This window comes from Chiloscyllium plagiosum, chromosome 35 (genome assembly GCF_004010195.1).
Source record: "Chiloscyllium plagiosum isolate BGI_BamShark_2017 chromosome 35, ASM401019v2, whole genome shotgun sequence".
Taxonomy (NCBI): Eukaryota; Metazoa; Chordata; class Chondrichthyes; order Orectolobiformes; family Hemiscylliidae; genus Chiloscyllium; species Chiloscyllium plagiosum.
The window spans coordinates 10,413,075-10,433,656 of record NC_057744.1 but is presented as its reverse complement, the minus strand read 5'-3'; the positions used below and the strand labels follow the sequence as shown (position 1 = coordinate 10,433,656).

The 20,582-nt window shown below is 41.4% G+C and overlaps 1 protein-coding gene across 2 annotated transcripts in view; it reads right to left on the bottom strand.

Moving 5' to 3' along the window:
- ppp2r1ba (protein phosphatase 2, regulatory subunit A, beta a) overlaps positions 1 to 13,584 on the bottom strand; it is a 59,012-nt gene extending 45,428 nt beyond the window's left edge. For both annotated transcript variants that reach the window (XM_043676646.1, XM_043676647.1), the window contains exon 1: positions 13,447 to 13,584. In XM_043676646.1, coding sequence (XP_043532581.1) covers positions 13,447 to 13,533 — 87 coding nt within the window. In that variant the 5' untranslated portion in view covers positions 13,534 to 13,584. The remainder of the gene's footprint in view (positions 1 to 13,446) is intronic.
- Between the last annotated feature and the right edge of the window lie 6,998 nt (positions 13,585 to 20,582).

Genomic DNA, 20,582 nt, shown 5'->3' with positions numbered 1-20,582 from the left:
AATACAGGGATTGGTGATCTCTCTAGATGCAGAGAAGGCATTTGACCGAGTTGAGTGGCCATACCTTTTTTATATTCTGAAGTGGTTTGGCTTGGGCAAAGCCTTTATAAGATGGGTATAGGTTCTCTACAGTGACCCTCTCACTGCCGTCATCACCAATGGGGTACGATCAAGCAATTTTAATATTTTTAGGGGCAACCAACAGGGCTGTTCCCGTTACATCATTGCTTTTTACATTGGTGATTGAACCATTGGCTCCAGAAGTGGGGTCAAAATTACATAAGATTTTGTTGTACGTGGACGATGTCCACATTTTTTTGTCAAATCTAACAGTTTCAGTGCCTTGCCTGATACAATGCATCAGCACGTTTGCTACCTTTTCAGGGTACAAGATTAATTTTGCAAAATCAGAGGCTATGCCTATGGGTGGTCTTACAAAAGTGCTAGGTCTTGAGGGAGAATATCAATTCCCATTTAAATGGTCACGGGAGGGTTGTGTGTATTGGACATATTCATCATTCCAGTTCCTGATCGGTTGTTCAAAGCTAATTTTGTTCAAACATTTGACAAAACCAAACAAGACCTTCAAAGATTGGATGCTCTTCCGGTCTCAATGTTAGATCAGATTGCGCTTATTAAGATAAATATTCTTTCCTGTTTGTTGTACCCAAATGGATGCTCCCCCGATTTCTAATAAGCAAACGTTCAGGAGACTGAACGGCAGGTACAGCTGTTTTATTTGGCATTGTAAGCAGCCCCTTATCTGCAACTGCCTCTCAGACTGGGGGGGAGTGGATCTCCTGGACATTAAAAACTAAGCTTGCTTTTATCTTACATGAGTTATTTGGCTTGTGGGGACCCTCTTTCAATATGGTTAGATATGAAAACCTTTCAGGCAGGGTACCCCCTTACTAGTTTGATGTTTTTGGACAAAATCAGCACAGTTAGGGAATATTGCCATAATCCAATAGTTATCAGTACTGTTAAAGCATGGAGGGCAATTTAGCAGAGGGAAAGCAATATTGGCAAAACATCTTCTCTTAACCTATAATAAGTATGCCGGGTTTTCAACCAGGGATGACAGATTCAGGATTCAAACATTGAGTAGGTAGGGGTATGTCTTGTATTAGTGATTTATTTGAGGGAGACACAATGATGTCCTTTGATTAGTTAGCTTGGAAATACTAGCTAACAAACAGGGACCTCACTCATTTTTTTTCAAGTTAGGGATTTTATTCAGAAAAAGACTACACTTTTGACTGATCCCTACAAATCTGACACACAGAAGATGATGCTAAAGGTATACTTCCTGTCAGCACTTTTATATCATCAATTGGGGAGGGGGGGGGGGGGGGGGCGTGGGGGGAGAAAGAGTGCTGTGGCACGTGCAATGGAGGGGATTTTGGGTGTAAGCGTGGAGATAGACCCAATCGCTCCTTTTCTTGGCCTGCCCAGTGTTCCATGTAGCTGCGCATTAAAAAAAACCCAACTTTTCAATATCCTCACTTTCTGCACAAGAAAGAATATTTGTTAGGGTAGGTAGCCAAACATCCTCCGGGCTGTCGAGTTGGCCGAAGATTGTTATGGAGTATATCCCCTTGGATTTTCTCACAAGCATGGTAAACCACAAGACTGAGAATTTCTACAAGACATGGCAGAATACCTTTTTGGAATATCTGGACACAGATTTGTCTACGACACTAATAAAGGCTTTTATATAGCCGTAGTGATTGTGCTGTAAGAGTCCAATATCCTGAAAGAGGGATCTGCGAACATATGAATATGTGAAACCGAATGCTCACGATATTTGAGTGTGTTTGTTTTGTTTGGCTGGGCTGAGCTGAGTTATTACTATTTATTAGTTTGTTGTTGGTTATTATTTATTTAGTTAAATAAGAGTTTTTTTAATATATCATTTTCCATACATATTTATAGATTTGCACATGAGGGCGGGTTGAGGCTTTTACATTTATTAGCGTTCATGCTTTGTATTGTTTTGAATTATATTGTTTTGTATTTGCTGTAACATTAAAAAGTCTTTTTCAATAAAAATACATTTTAAAAAATTATCTTCAGAGGTCAGCATCAGGGAGTTACATCAATATTCTTCCAGTATAGCTAAAGCAGCCTAAATGCTGTCAAAATGACTGAAGTATGGCCACTGCTTGGCACAAAGTTCAACAGTCAGTATGAATGAGATTGCAAATCTGCAATGTAAGGCTATTTGCCAGATTTAATAGCCATTTATATTAGAACCAGTCCTACCAGAAGCAGCTTTCCAATAAGATGCAGGTGTGTGTATTTCTATTTCAGGGTACATTAGGCAGGAACACTGGACCATGTACACATTGTGCACTGTTCATGTCAAAGACCTCAAATGCAGTTTAAAAATTGGCCAAATATGTCAAGTCCAGGTTTTTAGTGACATTCAAAAACAAAGCTCTGTTTGGTACTGTGGTGTAAAATTATGTCCCAATACATGTGTGAATCATAATGTAACACATGTATTGGGCCAAGCAGTGGAATGTGGTGAAAGGGTTAAAATTGTGTCCCAATACATGTGTGAATCTAACCGAAAATGGAAGGTGTCGCTTAGTCCCGTGTGAATCTTATTACACACCTTCCCGTGTGAATCTTCTTATCTGTATGTGACCAGAATGGAATGTGTTTTTCAGCCTTGCTCTGCTGTTCACATGAATGTTTAGATCTCGAAAAGAGTATATCAGCTGGAAAAGTCTCCAGTTCGGTAGAGTCTGCTCCGGGGTTGCGTTTAACCGCCGAGCGTGGGTTGTTGGCAACCGCTCTACGAGAACTGACGGCTCCCAGTTCCGGTAACACGTAGAGTGAGTATAAACCAGACCCGTTGTAAGTACGAGACCTGGTTGTGGCGACGCTGCGGGGAATAAAACACTTATATTCTAGCAGACTCGCCTCTTGGCTGTTTGTTCTGTGTCAGACTACTTTCCTGCGAGCCTGGTCCTTGACCTTGAGAATTTTTTAAAACAGGTACAAAAATAGAAAATGCTGGTGACATTCATCAAATCATAACATGTGTTGAGAACATAATAGTTAATGATATAGCAATATAGTCACAAAAGTGCAGTCGTAGATAAGGAAACTTAGCACTGTCTCCATGGTGCCTGCACAGACTTTGGCCATCTGAGAAGATTATAGGATGCCAAATGTTTCAAGCCAGGCATCAAGATCTCTCTGCAAGGCAGTGCTGTTACTTGTCCTTCTGTACTGTACATTTGAAACGTGGACAAGTATGACAGACACGTCAAGTATCTAGGAGAAAACTCACCACTGGCACCTCTACAAATCCATTGGAGAACTGACTCTCTGATAACAGTCTCCTCTCTCAAGTCAACATTGTCGTAGATTCAAACAGCACAGAAACAGACCGTTTGGTTCAACGGTTCTTCCTGACTCTCCGCCCCCCACCCCAGTCTGACCTATCACCCTCACCTTGACCTCTTTCCACCTATCGCATTTCTGACGCCCCTCCCCCAAGTCCCTTCTCCCTACCTTTTATCTTAGCCTGCTGGACAAACTTTCCTCATTCCTGAAGGGCTTATGCACGAAACGTCGATTCTCCTGTTCCCTGGATGCTGCCTGACCTGCTGCGCTTTTCCAGCAACACATTTTCAGCTCAACCAGTCCATGCCATCCATAACCCCAAACTAAACCAGTCTTCTACTGCCTGCGTTTTGCCCTCCAAACCTTTCCTATTCACGCAAATATCCAAATGTCTTTTAAATGTTGGAACTATACCCTCACCAACTACATCCTCTGGACATTCATCCCACACACAAACCATTGCAAATGAAAAAACTGTCCCTCAGATTTTAAAAAAGGTTTCTCCTCTTACCTCAAACGTATGCCCCCTCGCATTGAAATCCCCTACCCTCGGGCAAAGACACCTCCCAATCACCTTATTTACGCCCCTCATGATTTTATAATTCTCTATAGAAGGTCACCCTTCAATCACCTATGCTCCAGTGAGAAAAATCATAACCTATCCAGCCTTTCCACACAACTCAAACCTTCCACTCCTGGCAACACCCTGGCAAATCTCTTCTGAACTCTCTCCAGCCCACAAATGTCCTTCCTGTAACAGGGCAACCAGAACAAAGTGCTAGTTACAATCAGCAGACCACAACACCTCCATGCCTGGCATATGATTTCCAAAACAAGCTCTCTGCTCAGAGCTTTGTTGTTATAAGCACTTACAAGACAGCAAAAAAAAAATGTGCTTCATGGATACCCTCAAAGGATCCCTGAAAAATATGCAATATCCTCACTGGCTCAAGAATCTTGTTGAGTGGAGTCATACATAAAGACATCAACCACCCTGACAATCTCCATCAGGCCTGGGTGTAGGCAAAGCGCAAGCAGCAGGAGTAAGCAAATACCCAAGAGATCCACACACCCATCTCTTCTAAAAACACCTGCAGTAGGATTTGTGGAACCAGCATTAGAGTACTTCGTCACTTCAGAATTTTCAACTCCCAGACTGGAAGAAAGTCTTCCTCAATCTTGAGCAACAGCCTCAGAAGGGAATATGATTTCCTCCTACAGAACACATTCTTTTCATTGCTTAGGGTGCTTGCTCATCAACACTGGGGAGATCAAAAATTAAATGGTTGCTTTGCCACTTTGTCTCCATCTGACTGCCAGTGTCATCAGGAAAGCTCCCTGTCACTTATGGGTTCAAATTCTTCATTCTAATCTAGCCTTTTACACTGTTCCATGCAAGTTAAAGCCAGACAAATAACATCTTTCTAATAAGCATTTTGCAATTCTTTGGCTTTAATAATATTTTGAGATTTTAAGTACTTATTCCATTTCATTCCAACAGCTATTGCTGTTGGTGACCATGGCTGGTTGCAGTAGATTGTCCAGGGGAATGGAGGGCTAGAGTGATGTGGCATCGGATGTATCTTAAAAGAAGTCAAGAATGTTTTTCAAACAAAGTTTAAGAGAATTCTCAACTAAGTTGCCTAAGCAGCCCAGAGAAGCAGTGAACAGAATGGATAAAAATGCATGCCTATTCTTTATTTTTATTTTGTGTCAAGAAAAAGAATGATGCAAGACTCTGAGGCTGTGAAAGCAGTGCTGTTGAAAGTGAACATGCAGTGTCGTTAAGGGATCTCCTTCCTATCAGAAAGATGTGAAACTTGAAAGGGTTCAGAAAAGATTCACAAGGATGTTGCCAGGGTTGGAGCATTTGAGCTATAGGGAGAGGCTGAACAGGCTGGGTCTGTTTTCCCTGGAGCGTCGGAGGCTAAAGGGTAACCTTATAGAGGTTTACAAAATTATGAGGGGCATGGATAGGATAAATAGACAAAGTCTTTTCCCTGGGGTTGGGGAATCCAGAACTAGAGGGCATAGGTTTAGGGTGAGAGGGGAAAGATATAAAAGATAGCTAACGGGCAACTTTTTCACACAGAGGGTGGTACATGTGTGGAATGAGCTGCCAGAGGATGTGGTGGAGGCTGGTACAATTGCAACAAAGGCATCTGGATGGGAATATGAATAGGAAAGGTTTGGAGGGATATGGGCCAGGTGCTGGCAGGTGGGACTAGATTGGGTTGGGATATCTGGTCGGCATGGACGGGTTGGACCGAAGGGTCTGTTTCTGTGATGTACATCTCTATCACTCTATGACTATTGACAAAAAAATTAGAATGTGGGTGTAATCTCTGTTTTGGAATACTGAAACTTGTGCCTTTTTTATTGACTGAGGAGTGTGAACCAGGGCTGCTTTCTTCCTCACCAACCCGACTTCCCACGGGTGCTTGGAGCAACTACTGCATTGACATCAGTTTGCTCCATAAAGAGGAAAGTGTCAAAAGGCCTAAGAGGGAACTTTGGTCGTGAGGTTCTCGCTGGATAAACTCACTTGCGCCATTGGGTGTTGGTGTCAATGTTCCTGTCAAGGCTTTCCAACCCACAAGCTGCATTTTAATCACTTTTCTCTTTTGCCCTGTCTTTTTTAGATTAGGTTAGAATACTTGGTGTGGAAACAGGCCCTTCGGCCCAACAAGTCCACACCGACCCGCCGAAGCGTATACCACCCAGACCCATACTCCTACGTTTACTCCTTCACCTAACACTACGGGCAATTTAGCATGGCCAATTCACCTAACCTGCACATTTTTGGATTGTGGGAGGAAACCGGAGCACCCGGAGGAAACCCATGCAGACACGGGGAGAACGTGCAAACTCCACACAGAGTGTCGCCCGAGGTGGGAGTTGAACCCGGGTCTCTAGCGCTGTGAGGCAGCAGTGCTAACCACTGTGCCACCGTGCCGCATCCAGATAAGGCAACATACATATTAATTGGGTGACCGTTACAATCAGGGAATATCAATAATAAAGATTAAGCTATCTGCGTTACACAACGAATAACTGGCTTCATTTAATGAATACTTCTCATCTGGTTTATTGACGTTACATACTGAATGCTACCTTATCTTGTTAAATGGCTCTACATAATGAATGCTTTCCACCTTGTTAACCCATTACCCTTGCCTCCAGCACCCCATTGTTAACTGTAAGCTCTTATCTGATCTGAGTCACGCTTAGCTGAACCTCGTTTCACAAAACTCAGAACTTAACTCTTTCCCTGCATACTTATATCCTATATACATTCTCAGCAATAGCCTCTATCAAATGCTCCTTACAATAGGATTATGTAAAAATCTGAAGCAACAAAAGTGCATAAACTAACAACTGAATCGGGTGTAAGTTAAATGGATTACAGTTATTTTTAATTTGAACAGAGACCAATATTGGAACCAAAATACCAAGGCTAGGTTAAAGATCAACTAAATTTTCTTTGAATACAGATATGCTAGACAAAAAAAAAATCTGATGCTGTTTTAAAAAACATGACCAAGTTGAGTTTATGCTATTATAGTACCACATGTTTTCTAGTTCAGAGATGTTATACCCATCTCTGGAGCAAGTGAGACTTGAATCTGAGTCTCCTGGCTCATGGTTAGGAACACCTCACTGCACCACAAGAACCCTAACATTATGTAGTACACATGCAGACCATATAAATTTCAGGTGTAGCCTTTTAAGACAGAATTAATTCTCTGTGCAGTTGACAAGTGATACTTTGCTCATGATGTTGATTCACAGATTTCTCCAGTGATAAAGATTGCTTTAGAATTTCAAACTACTGACAACTACAACTTGTTAACAATTCTGATGTTGTTTTCAGTTGTGACAGTTTACTTTGATCACTGACACTAGACATTTGCATGTGAAAATCAAAGGTAAAATGTCAAAGTCCCATCAGCTGTTCGAAAGTCATCCAATTTCACTTCAGAGGCCTAAGCTAACTAATATTATAGGTAGCTCCCACATGACAGGTACTGCACCCATCTCATGAATAAAAAACCCAGCCACTTCCAATCTCCCTTTCCTTACCAAGGTGCACGAACAAACTGTACCTAAAGTTTCATGTCTGGTTGCCTCTAATCAGATGTCTGCCACAATGGGAGTGGCAATAGTGAAAGACACCAATGACATTGCATGCAACTGTGATAAACTGTTTGCTATTTTGGAGAAGATTTGTAGCTTCGGTTGTAAGTTTGCTCGCTGAGCTTGTAGATTTGTTCTCAGATGTTTCGTCACCATGCTAGGTAACATCAACTGATGAGGTTACCTAGCACGGTGAGGAAACGCCTGAGAACAAATCTACCAGCTCAGCGAGCAAACTTACAACCTGTGATAAGACCATAAGAAACAGGAGTGGAAGTAAGGCCATTCAGCCCATCGAGTCCACTCTGCCATTCAGTCATGGCTGATGGGCATTTCAACGCCCATCACAATCCCTGTATCCCTTAATTCCTTGCAAGATTAAGAATTTATCAATCTCTGCCTTGAAGATATTTAACATCCCAGCCTCACTGCACTCTGTGGCAGTGAATTCCACAGGTGATAAACTGCCCCTGCTCGTCTTTCTAAATCTGCCAGCAGCCTTTAACATGGTTGACTATACTATCTTTTTATAAGTCCTCCCTCTAAAAAAATGTTCAGCTGAGTGATATTGCCATGCCTGGTTTATTCTTTTACATACAATTGTATGTCAGGGAATCACTTCTCCAGGCTTCAGTTCACATCCACATGCTGTCTCACTGTGGCATCATCCAGCTTCTACATCACAACTTTTCATGAACTGCTCCTGCCTCTGATTTGTAGGACATTTTGATTCGATACCCAGTATAAGATGAGCAGAAATATCCTCCAACAAAATATTGCAAAAAATGGAGTCAATGCCTTAGATCATTACCTCAAACTCTGTTTGATTCTGTCCCAGGCATGTATCTGAACCAGAGTCAGAGTCAATCATTTTTAATTTAGTTATTCTGCCTGAGCAAAACAGGGGCTTTCAGCTATACACCCACTCCATTACTTTATTAATATTTTGCAACTCCACTTGCCCCACTCATGTGTTTGAAACCTGATACCTTCATTACCCCTAGACTTGACTCTTGTAAAATTCTTATGGCTGGTCTCCCATATTTCATCCTAGACCTGTATTCATCCAAAGCTCTGCTGCCCAGATTTAACTGGAAGCAAATCAATCCATTCTTGCATTGTTGACAGACACTGGTTGTACCAATTCAGCCATGTCTCAATATCAAAATTCTCAATATTCATTTTCAAATACTTGCATGGCCTTTCCCTGGCTACAGCACTCTATATTTCTCCAATTGTGGAATCTTGGCTATTCCTGACGATAAGTCCGATACGAGGGGTAACCATGCTTTCAGCCACTTTGGCTACAAGCTTAAGCATTTATAACCTAAACCTGTCCACTTTTCTCTCCAATCTCTTCAGACGATCTTACAACCTACCATTCTGCCTAAACTTTTGATCACCTGCCCTGTCTCCTATAATGGCTCATTGTCAAATGTTGATTAATAATGCCGTTAAGGATTTTGGGAAGTTTTACTATAAATGCAAGTTTTGATCCTGGAAAGTCAGATGTACAACACAAACAGATCAGAGAGTGTGATGCTGGAAAAGCACAGCCGGTCAGGCAACATCCGAGGAGTAGAGGAAATCAACATTTCAGGCATAAGCCCTTCATCAGGAATGAGGCTATAAGTCGGGGCTGAGAGATAAATGGAACAGGATGGGGTTGGGAGGAGGTAGCTGCGAAAGCGACATGTGGATGAAGGTGAGAGTGAAGGTGTAGGTCAGAGGGAGCAGTGATGGACGGGTCCAGAGGGCAGAGCCAAGTTGGAGGCTTGGGACTAGGATAATGTTGGGGGGGTAAATGAGGAAGCTGTTGGAATCCACATGGGATAAATGCAGAAATTCAAAGATCCTAAGACAACACCTTCCACACTCAAGGCCAATTCCATTTCAAACAACAAGGCAGTAGACATATGAAACACAACCACCTGCAAGTCGCCCTCCAAGCCACTCACCATCATGACTTGGAAATATATCAAAGTTCCTTCACTGTCACTGGGTTAAAATCCTGGAATTAAATATATTGTGGGTCAATCTATAGGATGGGGACTGCAGCAGTTCCAAGTAGGCATGCCCATACAGACACCAAAACTGTACTTAGATTCCAAGTGCAACATCATCCACACCTGTACAGTTGTAACAAGACTTCCCTATTTTCCAATCCTTCAGTAATAAAGGTCAAAATTCCAATGGCCTTAACTACATGCTGCATTAGCATGCTAACTTTGTGTATTGCATGCAGAAGAACACAGTTTTTGCCCTCTCATTCACTTATTTATATTCCTTAATCCTGATTACAATATGACCTCCCACCTACTTTTGTATTGTCAGCAAATGGAGGAAGCAACAGTTTTGTGGACATTACTGCTGCACACTTAATCCAGAGACCCAGTTAATGTCCTTGGGTGCCAAGTTTGAATCCCATGGCAAATGATGGAATTTAAATTCAATAACAATTTTTTTAGAAAGGATACGCGCTGAGATCACATCCCTAAACCTCTGCCGTGAAATCTCCCTGCTTTCCTCTGTGACAATCAAACATACTTTTTTGGCCAAACATTCAAGTACTAACAGGTCCTTCTTTGATTCAGTGATACAGACCACATGCAGACAGATGGGATTAGTTTAGAATGCCATCATGGTCAATGCAGACATGGCGGGCCAAAAGGTCTATTCCTGTGCTATACTGTTCTATATCTTCTCAGAAATCACTAATACTATTCCATGCTCCAAGTCAATCTTTTGTTCGAGAACAGTCCCATGAAGCCCTTTTAGCATATAAACGAAATTGCAGCTGCATAGGCTTTGATCTATGCAGACTTATCTAAATTTTGCTAAATAATTGGAGGAGAATTCTGGGGGTTTTGAAAGAGAAAAATATCAGACAGGATTCTTGCTCTTTATCACTATCTAGTATGCCTACCAGAAACTTCACATGTTTCAGGTGAGGACAGTGTTGTGGTTAGCTTTCATTCATGGACGTGGAGATCACTGGCTAGGCCAGCATTAGTGCCCATCATGAGGCGCTTTTTTTTTTTAAAAACAGAGTGGCTTGTTAGGTCAGTTTGGACAGCAGTTAAGGGTCAACCACACTGGTGTCAAATGTAAGCCAGACCAGGTAAGCCAGACTCTCTTCCCTAAAGTACATTAGTGAACCAGATGAGTTGTTACATCAATCAATGGTTATTAAGTCACCATTAGGCAAGCTTTTAATTTCAGATTAAATTTCATTTTGCTGAAATCAAATTTCAACACTTGTCATGGTGGGATTCAAACCCTTCATTCATGGACCACTACATCACATGACAAGTGAGCCCATTGTTGAATAGTCCCATCAACTTTCTTGGCCAAAACAGAGACATAACCTTTTGGTGCGAGGTCCACTGTTTTGTGTAATTTATATAATATTATTTGGATGCAAATATAAGAAGAATGGTTAGTAATTTTGAAGATGACACCAAAATTGGTGGTGTAATGGACAATGAAGAAGATCATCTCAGAATAAAACGGGACCTTGATCAGATGGGCCACCGTTGTGGCAGAGTGGTTTAATTTAGATAAATGTGAGGTTTGCGTTTTGGTAAGGCAAACCAGGGCAGGACTTATACACTTGATGGTAAGGTCCTAGGGAGCTTTGCTGAACAAAAAGACCTTGGGTTGCAGGCTCATAATACCTTAAAGGTGGAGTCACAGGTTGACAGGGTAGTGAGGGCAGCATTTCGTACACTTAGCTTTACTGGTCAATGTGTTAAATATACGAACTGGGATGTCATGTTATGGCTGTACAGGACATCGATTTGGCCACTTTTGGAATACTGTATTTAACTCTGGTCTCCCTGCTACAAGAAAGATATTGTCAAACTTGAATGGGTGAAGAATAGATTTACAAGTATGTTGCCTGAGTTGGAGGGTTTGAGCTACAGGGAGAGGCTGAATAGACTGGCGCTTTTTCCTGGAGCATGAGAGACTGAGGGGTGACCTTATTGAGGTTTACAAAATCATGAGCATGGATTGAGTGAATAATCAAGGAGGGGGATTTAAAAGGGACCCACGGGCCAATGTTTTCACGCAGAGGGTGCTGCGTGTACAGAAAAAAAAAGTTGCTAGGCAGTGGTGGTGGGTACAATCACAACATTTAAAATGAATCTAGATGGGCGCATGAACAGGAAAGGCTTAGAGGACTATGGGCCAAATGCTGGCAAATGGGATTAGATTAATTTAAGATACCTGGTCAGTAAGTTGGAAAACTGGACAAGTTGGAATGAAGAGTCTTGTTTCCACTGCTGCAGAACACTGATTCAATAAAACAATTATAAATTTGGGCTAATCATATAGAGTTGAAAGGTGTCTAAAACCATTGGAAGATTTATCCCAGTAAATAAGGACAAAGTAGTTCTAGTGACAGCAGCAGAAATAAAAAGATTGACAAAATAACCACAGGTGAATCTCAACTGTTTTCTGACATTATAAATTGCAATAAATTGAAATGGCCTGCCTAAAGGTGTAGTGGATACAGATTCAATAATAAAGTTTTAAAGGCAAACTGGAGAAATATTTGAAAAGAAAATAAATTGCATAGCTAAAGAATCAGCACAGAAAAGATGGGATGAAGAACTTGCTGATTCTAAAATGTCAAAAATTCAAGGTGGTTAGACACAGTTTTTAAAAAATTGAAAATACTTTTCTTATATTATTGGATTAATAACCCTGAGTCCTACACCAATATACCAGGGAACTAGAGCTCAAATTTCATCATTTCAAAAATGAAATAAGACCATAAGACATAGGAGTGGAAGTAAGGCCATTCGGCCCATCGAGTCCACTCCGCCATTCGATCATGGCTGATGGGCATTTCAACTCCACTTGTCTGCATTCTCCCCGTAGCCCTTAATTCCTTGTGACATCAAGAAATGTAACTCAAAAAACTCTGGATTGCCATGAAACCCTACCCCAGTTTGTGGAAATTTACCTTTTTTTTTCTTCATAGAAATCATACATAACTCCAGTCTCCACCATTGATTCTATACCTCTCCAAACTAGTTAATAAGATATGATGGAGACAAGCAGGTGGCTGGAAGCACACAGCAAGCCAGCCATCAGGACGTGGAGAAGTCAACATTTCAGGTGTAACCCTTGTTCAGGACAAGGTATGATGGTTGATTAAACCACTACCTGTGGTTTAAGAAGTCAGCCCATTACCACCTTTAAGAGACAAAAAAAAAATTGCAGACACTGGAATCCAAAGTAGACAGGCAGGAGGGTGAAAGAACACAGCAAGCCAAGCAGCATCAGGAGGTGGAGAAGTCAAAAAGGGTTACACCCAACACATTGATTTCTCCACCTTTTGATGCAGCCTGACTTGCTGCGTTCTTCCAGCCTCCTGCTTCTCTTCATCACCACCTTTAAGGCAAATAAGAACAGGCCATGGCCAACTTGGTCACCTTCAAAATGAACTGCCAAGTAAATTCACATTTGCTTCAGAAAAAGTGCTTCTGCAGAAGAAAAATACTAAATAGTACAAAATAGAGCAAACGTTCACTCAGATCAAAAGCAAACGATTTGCATCGAGTGAGAACAGCTTTTATCGACTAAATAAATTTAGTACTTGCTAATTAATATCTTTCCTTAAAGGATTCAACTTCGTAGAAAGGAGACAGCCATTTTAGCATTGCAGGCCTTGGCTGCCACCTATTTTGTGCTATTGATTTGTCCTCTGCTCATAATCTTCTAAATATGCTCTGAGCATTTAACATAAATTTATTAATTGCAGCACTTCGCGATTTGACAATTCACCCTTTTGCAAACGTTGCTTAATCACGGTTCAGGGCCGACAGTGAGATGTTAACATTCCCGGCCCCTGTTACAAGGCCGCCCCCAGCCAAACGCGGGAACAGATAAACATTCCCTTCAATTCCATCCACGCTCCCCATCGCCTTGCCCGCGTACCTGCACGTCTTCATTCCGCAGCTCGTCTATTAAAACTGCGATCGGGTACAGTGAATCGTCGCCATCAGCCACCTCTGCTGCCGCCATCTTAGCCTGCTTCCTGCCGGTGTACGGGGCCCACCCAGGCGATCAACAGCAGGGGCGGAAATCGACACGGCCGATTAGTCCTGGCGGCGGTGTGTGCACATGCGCCGTTGTGTGCTGAAGCTGGAGAGAATGTGTGCGAACGCCATGTTTGATACAGTTAAAGTTGTAGACCTACAGTTTTATAATACCTGGTGTTGTGTGATTTTAATTTTGTCCATCCCAGTCCAACACCGGCACCTCCACATAGGCAAGGGACAGCCACAGAATAAGGCCATTCGGTCCATCTCACCTGAAGTGGTTCCATTTCCTCATGCCAATTTCCTGGCTTATCCCAATATTTATAGACATTATTAGATTAGATTACTTTTACAGTGTGGAAACAGGCCTTTCGGCCCAACAGGTCCACACCGACGCGCAACCCACCCAGACCCATTCCCCTACATTTACCCCTGCCCCTAACACTACAGGCAATTTAGCATGGCCAATTCACCTAACCTGTGGGAGGAAACCGGCACACCCGGAGGAAACCCACGCAGACACGGGTAGAATGTGCAAACTTCACACAGACAGTCGCCTGAGGTGGGAACTGAACCCAGGTCTCTGGTGCTGTGAGGCAGCAGTGCTAACCACTGTGCCACCGTGCCCCCCACAAGTTTATCTACAAATAATCTTCCAATGTTTTTTGAATGCTGTAATTGAAACTGCCTCCACCACATTTCCAGACAATGCATTCCATATTCTGAAAAAGTAGTCCCCACAGTCCTACTCTCTGCAATACCAATGATTTAACCTGAGAGTCACCAACCTCAGCCAAGGGGGGAGTATGAGAACGATATTCCTTCAAGGAAACCCCAGCCAGTGCAGCAATTGAACCCACGCTGTTCACATCACTCGACATTACAAACTAACCTGAGCTAACCAACCCTTATCTTAATGCCCTAACTGCTTACTGTGTGAGAAACCTTTTCTTATTTCACTCTTCCTTCATTTGCACATCAATTTAAACCTACACCCTCCTGTTCTTTTCCCTTTTGCATGCTGGAACAACCTCTTCAACTCCACTCTATACAGCCCACTCATAATTTTGAAAACTTTTATCAAATCTCTTCCCAGCCATTGTATACAAACAATCTTGTAAATCTGTTATCTCCCATGAAGTTGGAGAATATTTCTGTCAATCAATGCCCTATTGTAATAATCAGAGTGAGAGGTGTCCTGGACTATTTTAATTACTTCAGGGAGTCAGAGAATAATTGGTCATTATCTTCAAGCACCCAAGATGGCCTACTTTTTTCTAACCTTTCCTAAAGCTACAAATGTGAGTACAAAGGAGAGTATGATCTCAGGGTGGGATCAATCTGGAATCCAGGAAGCTGCTGATTTCCCAGTTGAGGGAGAATATTTGTATGGAGGGAATACGTCCAATTCCAGGGAAGCAGGTAGTTTGGGGGAGGTACTCCTGCTGCTCCCAGCTTGGTAAGCACACTGAAAATACCTCTTCCCTGACAAAGTTCCCACTATCCCTGCACAATCTGCCAGTTGTTTCCAGGCTTGCATGTGGCAATATTTTTATTAATCGTTCATGGGATGTGGCATTGCAAGGGCAGCCAATACTAATTGCCCATCCCTGATTGCCCTTGAGAAAGCAATGATGATCAGCCTGGTTGAAGTCCATGGGAGGAGGTAGAGATTTTTGGTGGGGGCAGGGGAGCAGTGGTGGGGTGGGGTGGAGTTGGTGGTAGTGTTGTCCAGTACAAACAGTGTTATCAGGAAGTTTAGGAAGGGGGAGGCAATGGTCTAGTGGTATTGTCACTGGACTGTCACTCCAGAGAGCCAGGTTTGAATCCTGCCATGGCAGGTGGTGGGATTTGAATATAATAAATATCTGGATGATGACCACGAATCAATTGTCAGAAAAACCAATCTGGTTAACTAACATCCTATAAGGAAGGAAACTGCAATTCTTACTTATATATGACTCCAGACCCTTGTGATATGGTCGACTCATAACTGCCTTCTGGTTAACTAGGGACTGGCAATAAATGCTGCTTAGCCTGCAAGACTCTCATCCTGTGAATGACTTTTTAAAATCCAGGATTTTGACCCAGCAGCAGTAAAGGAACAACAATGCAGTTCCAAGTCAGAATGATGTGTGGTTTGTAGGGGGTCTTGCAGATGAGTCCGCTCCCATTCACCTCCTTCTCGGTGGGAAAGGTTATGGGCTTTGAAGTGAAATTAAGTAAGTGAAGTTTAAGTGTGACTTTTACCAGCCTTATTGTAATATATAAATGGCCAGACACCTCCTGAGAACACATTGGCTGTCTGTTTGTCTTTCAGCCTCCATTAAATCCAGATACGTGTGGGTTTGAGACTTCTATAGGTTTGAGGTTTTTACATCTCCCCTGATGCACACACCTTTTGTTTCAATTTAAAACTCAGTCTTAAGTGATTCTAAGTTGAGTTTGGTCAAAACAACAGAAATCAATTCACTTAACTGCATGCAACAATTTCCAACAAACTTCAAACAATAATAATGAACAGCTGCAGAATTTTAGGAAGCAATAATCTAACCCGAATTTCAGACAATCCAACTAAGGCCATGAATAGCTATGTCGTTTCGTATTGATTACAATGGCATTTGCAAGGCTTGACAGGGTAAATGCTGAGAGGATGTTTCCCGCAATGGGACAGCCTAGGACCAGAGGACATAGTCTCAGAATAAAGGGGCGCCAATTTAGGATTGAGATGAAGAGGAATTTCTTCCCTTTAGAGTGTTGTCAATCTTTGAAACTCCTTGCCACAGACAGCTGAGGGGGGCAGAGTCCTTGTGTACATTTGAGGCTGAGATAGATAGATTCTTGATCAGTCGGGGTATCAAGGGTTATGGGAAAAATGCAGAAAATGGACATGAGAAATGTCAGATCAGCCATGAACCTATTGAATGGCAGAGCAGGCTCAGGAGGCTGAATACCTTTATCCTGTTCCTATTATGTATAGTCTTATGGTCTTACATTTCAAATAATAATGCACATCATGGGGGAAGGTTTTAACCTTACTAAGTGGAAACATAGAAGATTGTGGAGAAACTCAATTTTTACAACCCCTGCCCCCAATATTACTACATTGACTTCAACAGAAAGAGAATATGGGCAGAGTATAAAACCATTCCTGCATCTCATTTTATCAGAGGGAGTAGTTAGTATTGGATTATGAGCAAGATGACATTCTCACCAATGAATAGCAATGCCATTGCTGTGAAGTGTAATAATTCTAAAAGGTTTAATGTTAGAGAAAACATTGACTCTGCCCACTCTGAGGATGTCATACAGTATTGGGTGGGGAAAATAAGGGTCTGGCCCAAGATCCCAATGGAGACAACTGTTGTCATTCTCTCCTGGTAGCCTTAGTTATTATGTCAAACCAGTCCAATACAACTAGTAGCTATTGTCACCATGCAATAAACTACTGTACATTTTACTAAGACAACTTCCTACTTTAGTTAAGATTCTCTCACGGTTTATTCTCTACCACTTTTAATCAAAGAGGCCTTATATTCAGTTTGGTGGCACCAGTCAAAAAAAGTAGGAAAACCACCAGCAAGTAATAAAGAGATAAAGACTTGCTAGATACCAGAATTGAACCTTTCTCAGAAGAAAAGAATCCAGCATTCCTTTCATAGCGTTTAAAAGCTTCTGAGAGTTTAAAACAAAGAAATAAAGGACAGTATTACAATTCTACAAGATTAAAAGCAGATTACAAAAAGCTTTGGGATCCAACAAATCTAAATCTGCATTATATTATTAAGAATAAATTGCCACATTAAGAAGCAATGGCAGGAGAAATAATACTAACTAAAAGTTTTAATATCAGGGATGAGTGAAACAGAAAACCTTGGAGGAAACAGTTCTTAAGATATAGAATTGCTCCAAAATTAAATATTAAATGGCAAGCTGAACAAGTAATTTAACTATTGTTTTCAGTAGGACTTATAGGTGATGATGTTTAAATTCATCAAAGTATGAAAGAAAACAATTATATGTTTCAAAGAAGTTCTTTAAGTTTTTAATCAGTACTTTAATCTGAAAGCAAATAAAATCCTTAATACAGAGGAACCTCAATTATTCAGCATTCGATTGTCCGAATATCAGATTACCCATCAAGATCGCAAGGTCCCGATACTTGGCTAAACTATGTTATCCGGCATTTGATTATCCGGATATCGATTAACTGAGCGAAGTACTCTCCACCTGTGTCCTTCGGATAATCGAGGTTCCTCTATACACCAAGATTTATCAAAGAGTTCAGAATTGATGAGAATCTGAATCAGAACATGAATAATTTCTACAGATTTGTGGAAATGTGACTATGGAATTCATAGAGAAAATTATTATTGGCATTATTCATGAGTCTTTGTCAGATTTATTACAGTCAAAAGAGGATTTGACTTTGGAGTAACCTCGTAGGCATGGACAAGTTAGATGTGCTGGAAGCAGGAACCAGGAAGATTCACAGAAAAACCTACAGAGAAGATAGACAGCCTTGTGACAGGAGACCAACAGAATCTATCCCCTTTTAAGGTGTAACCCGTTCATGTGACACACCAAGACAAAGAGTAGATCAAACCACAAATGTTAACGGACAGACAATGCCATATGGAGCATAATCAGCACTCAATTATAGATCACTAAGGTATGCAGAAATAGGACACAGCTTCAGACAACAAAATGCAAATGCTTACTCACACAAAAATATTAATGTGTTAGGACCTTTATCACTGGAAAAGATCCCTGAGGAATAAACTCTGCAATTATTCTTTACCTCCGCGTGAATCCAGAGAAACAGAGTATTAAAACTCATTCTCAGTCAGCTGATGGAAAAAAAGCTGGGGTTAGAGCAGACACTTGACTTCAAGGCTTCATATTACCTCCTTGGGAGTTTAGGAACCTCAGACTATGACAGCTTGCCATATTTCAGCAGTCCACTGTGTTATCTGATTCCCGGAGATCTCAATGGAGCTTAGGTGATTAAAAATATAGAAACAGACCAAGGTTTCCCCTAAATATATCCATTTGTTTCAGCTGGCAAGAGTCTTGCTTCATTTAGAAACTTAAGCAGGTAATGCAGGCTGATACTTTAGCACATCATTGAGGGAGTGTGATTTTAGTGTCTCCCAGGTCAGATTAAACTAAGGCGCTATCTCTGTCTCCTGAGGTGGGTGTACCTTTGATACTATTTGAGGAAGTGCAAAGAGATTCTCTTTTTATCATTTATTATATGTGCTGATTGTTGTTCCTTACTGTGTACATTTGACTACTGACCAATGCTCACTGCCCTTGGAAAGTAATTTATTCATTTTAAAGTGCTTCTGAAATATGTATTTGGGAACTTAATAAGATGCTATATATGCACAATTTTTTTTAATTACCGCTGCTTCCACTAGAATCACCCTGGAATGCAAATATGAAGGCTGGCTTCTTTATGTCTAAAAATCATCTGGTCACATAAATCCACATGGAGTTCTTAGTCACGAAGACAGAGACGCTCCAGCCAGAGCTCCTCTTTCCGCCCATTCTTTTTCTTTTGTTTCTTGCTCTCATTTTACTCCTTTTCTGTGTTTTTATTTCAACGTTTGACTTATCCGGCGGGAATGGAGGAGGGGACTCCAGACCAGAGGCCACCGCTGGTGATTCTCAGAGGCAAGTCAGCGGAGCAGAGGCTGGTGCGAGGAAGTGAGTCCCGGACAAAACCTACTTTGTTGCAGTTGAGATCCGGAAGGAGTGGGCTGGAGGCTTGGAGCAGAGTGGGGATGGTTGTTGGACTGAGGTCTGGCGCAGGCAATCAGGCCATGCGTGGGAGCCCCTGCAGTGAGCTACTGCAATGTAATGTTTATGTGTAATTTGTTTATCTGACTGTAATGTCTATCTTTTTAACTATGTCCTATTTCTAACTGATACTATGAATTACTGTAAAGTAATGCATCTACTTTTTCTCGTTTATTCCTCATTTTGTAGCGAACATTTTGTACCTAGGTACTTTGTACCTAAGATGGCACTTTAAGAGGCACCATTGTAAAATTTTCACTGTACTCCTGTACTTGAGTACATGTGACAATAAAGGTTATTCTATGCTATCCTATTTTACTACCTCTGCAACCTCTCCCATTCCACTTGGACATGAACCAGAAGTGTTCCTCAAACCATAAGTTCAGGTTCTCTTCAGGGGCATGCAAAATTATGCTGACAATTTGACCCAAGATGTTGCCTTCACATGCTCACTGGCACCAAACACTAGGATCAGGATAGGAAATGGAAATTCCTCTATCTTCATTTCCTAAGATTAACTCAATTTTAATGTCATTTTGCAAAGCTACCAAATTGATTTGTTGTTGAAAGTTTATCGATGGAAGTTTATAATTAAGAAGGTGTCCATTTATTTCAGGGTGCCCTAAGTCCATGGCAATGTTTCCCTTAACCTGCAGACATACAGAACTATAAAGCAACTAAGAAGTTACCTTGTGTTTGATACTTACAAGCCATTCCCTTTAAGCTACTGTGTGCGTGCAGTCATGCAAAACATGCTGCATAAAATATCGGGTGACTCACAACAATGAAAAAAATCAGAGGAAATGTTGGTTCATGCTATAAATGGGAAGGAAATTGGGTATCCCTTACATAAAATATAATTATGTTTTTGATGCATCATATTCAATCAGCTTTGGGAAAATGATCTTATATAAATATCTCACTTAAAATATGCTGGCTGCGGGCACATGTGCGAAAGGACTGGAGCAAGAGGAGGTCACCTGTTACTATCCCCTGTTCATCTGTGTTACTTAGACCATAAGACCCAAAAGACCATAAGAAATAGAAACAGGATTAGGTTGTTCGGCCCCTCAAGCCCGCTCTGCCATTTAATAGGATCATGGCTGGTCTGACATTCCTCACGTCCTGTTTCCTGCCTTTTGCCCATAACTTCTGACACTTTCAATCGAAAATAGAAAGAGAAAGTCTCCACTCATATATGATTATACCTATTTGTATAATTGTGTA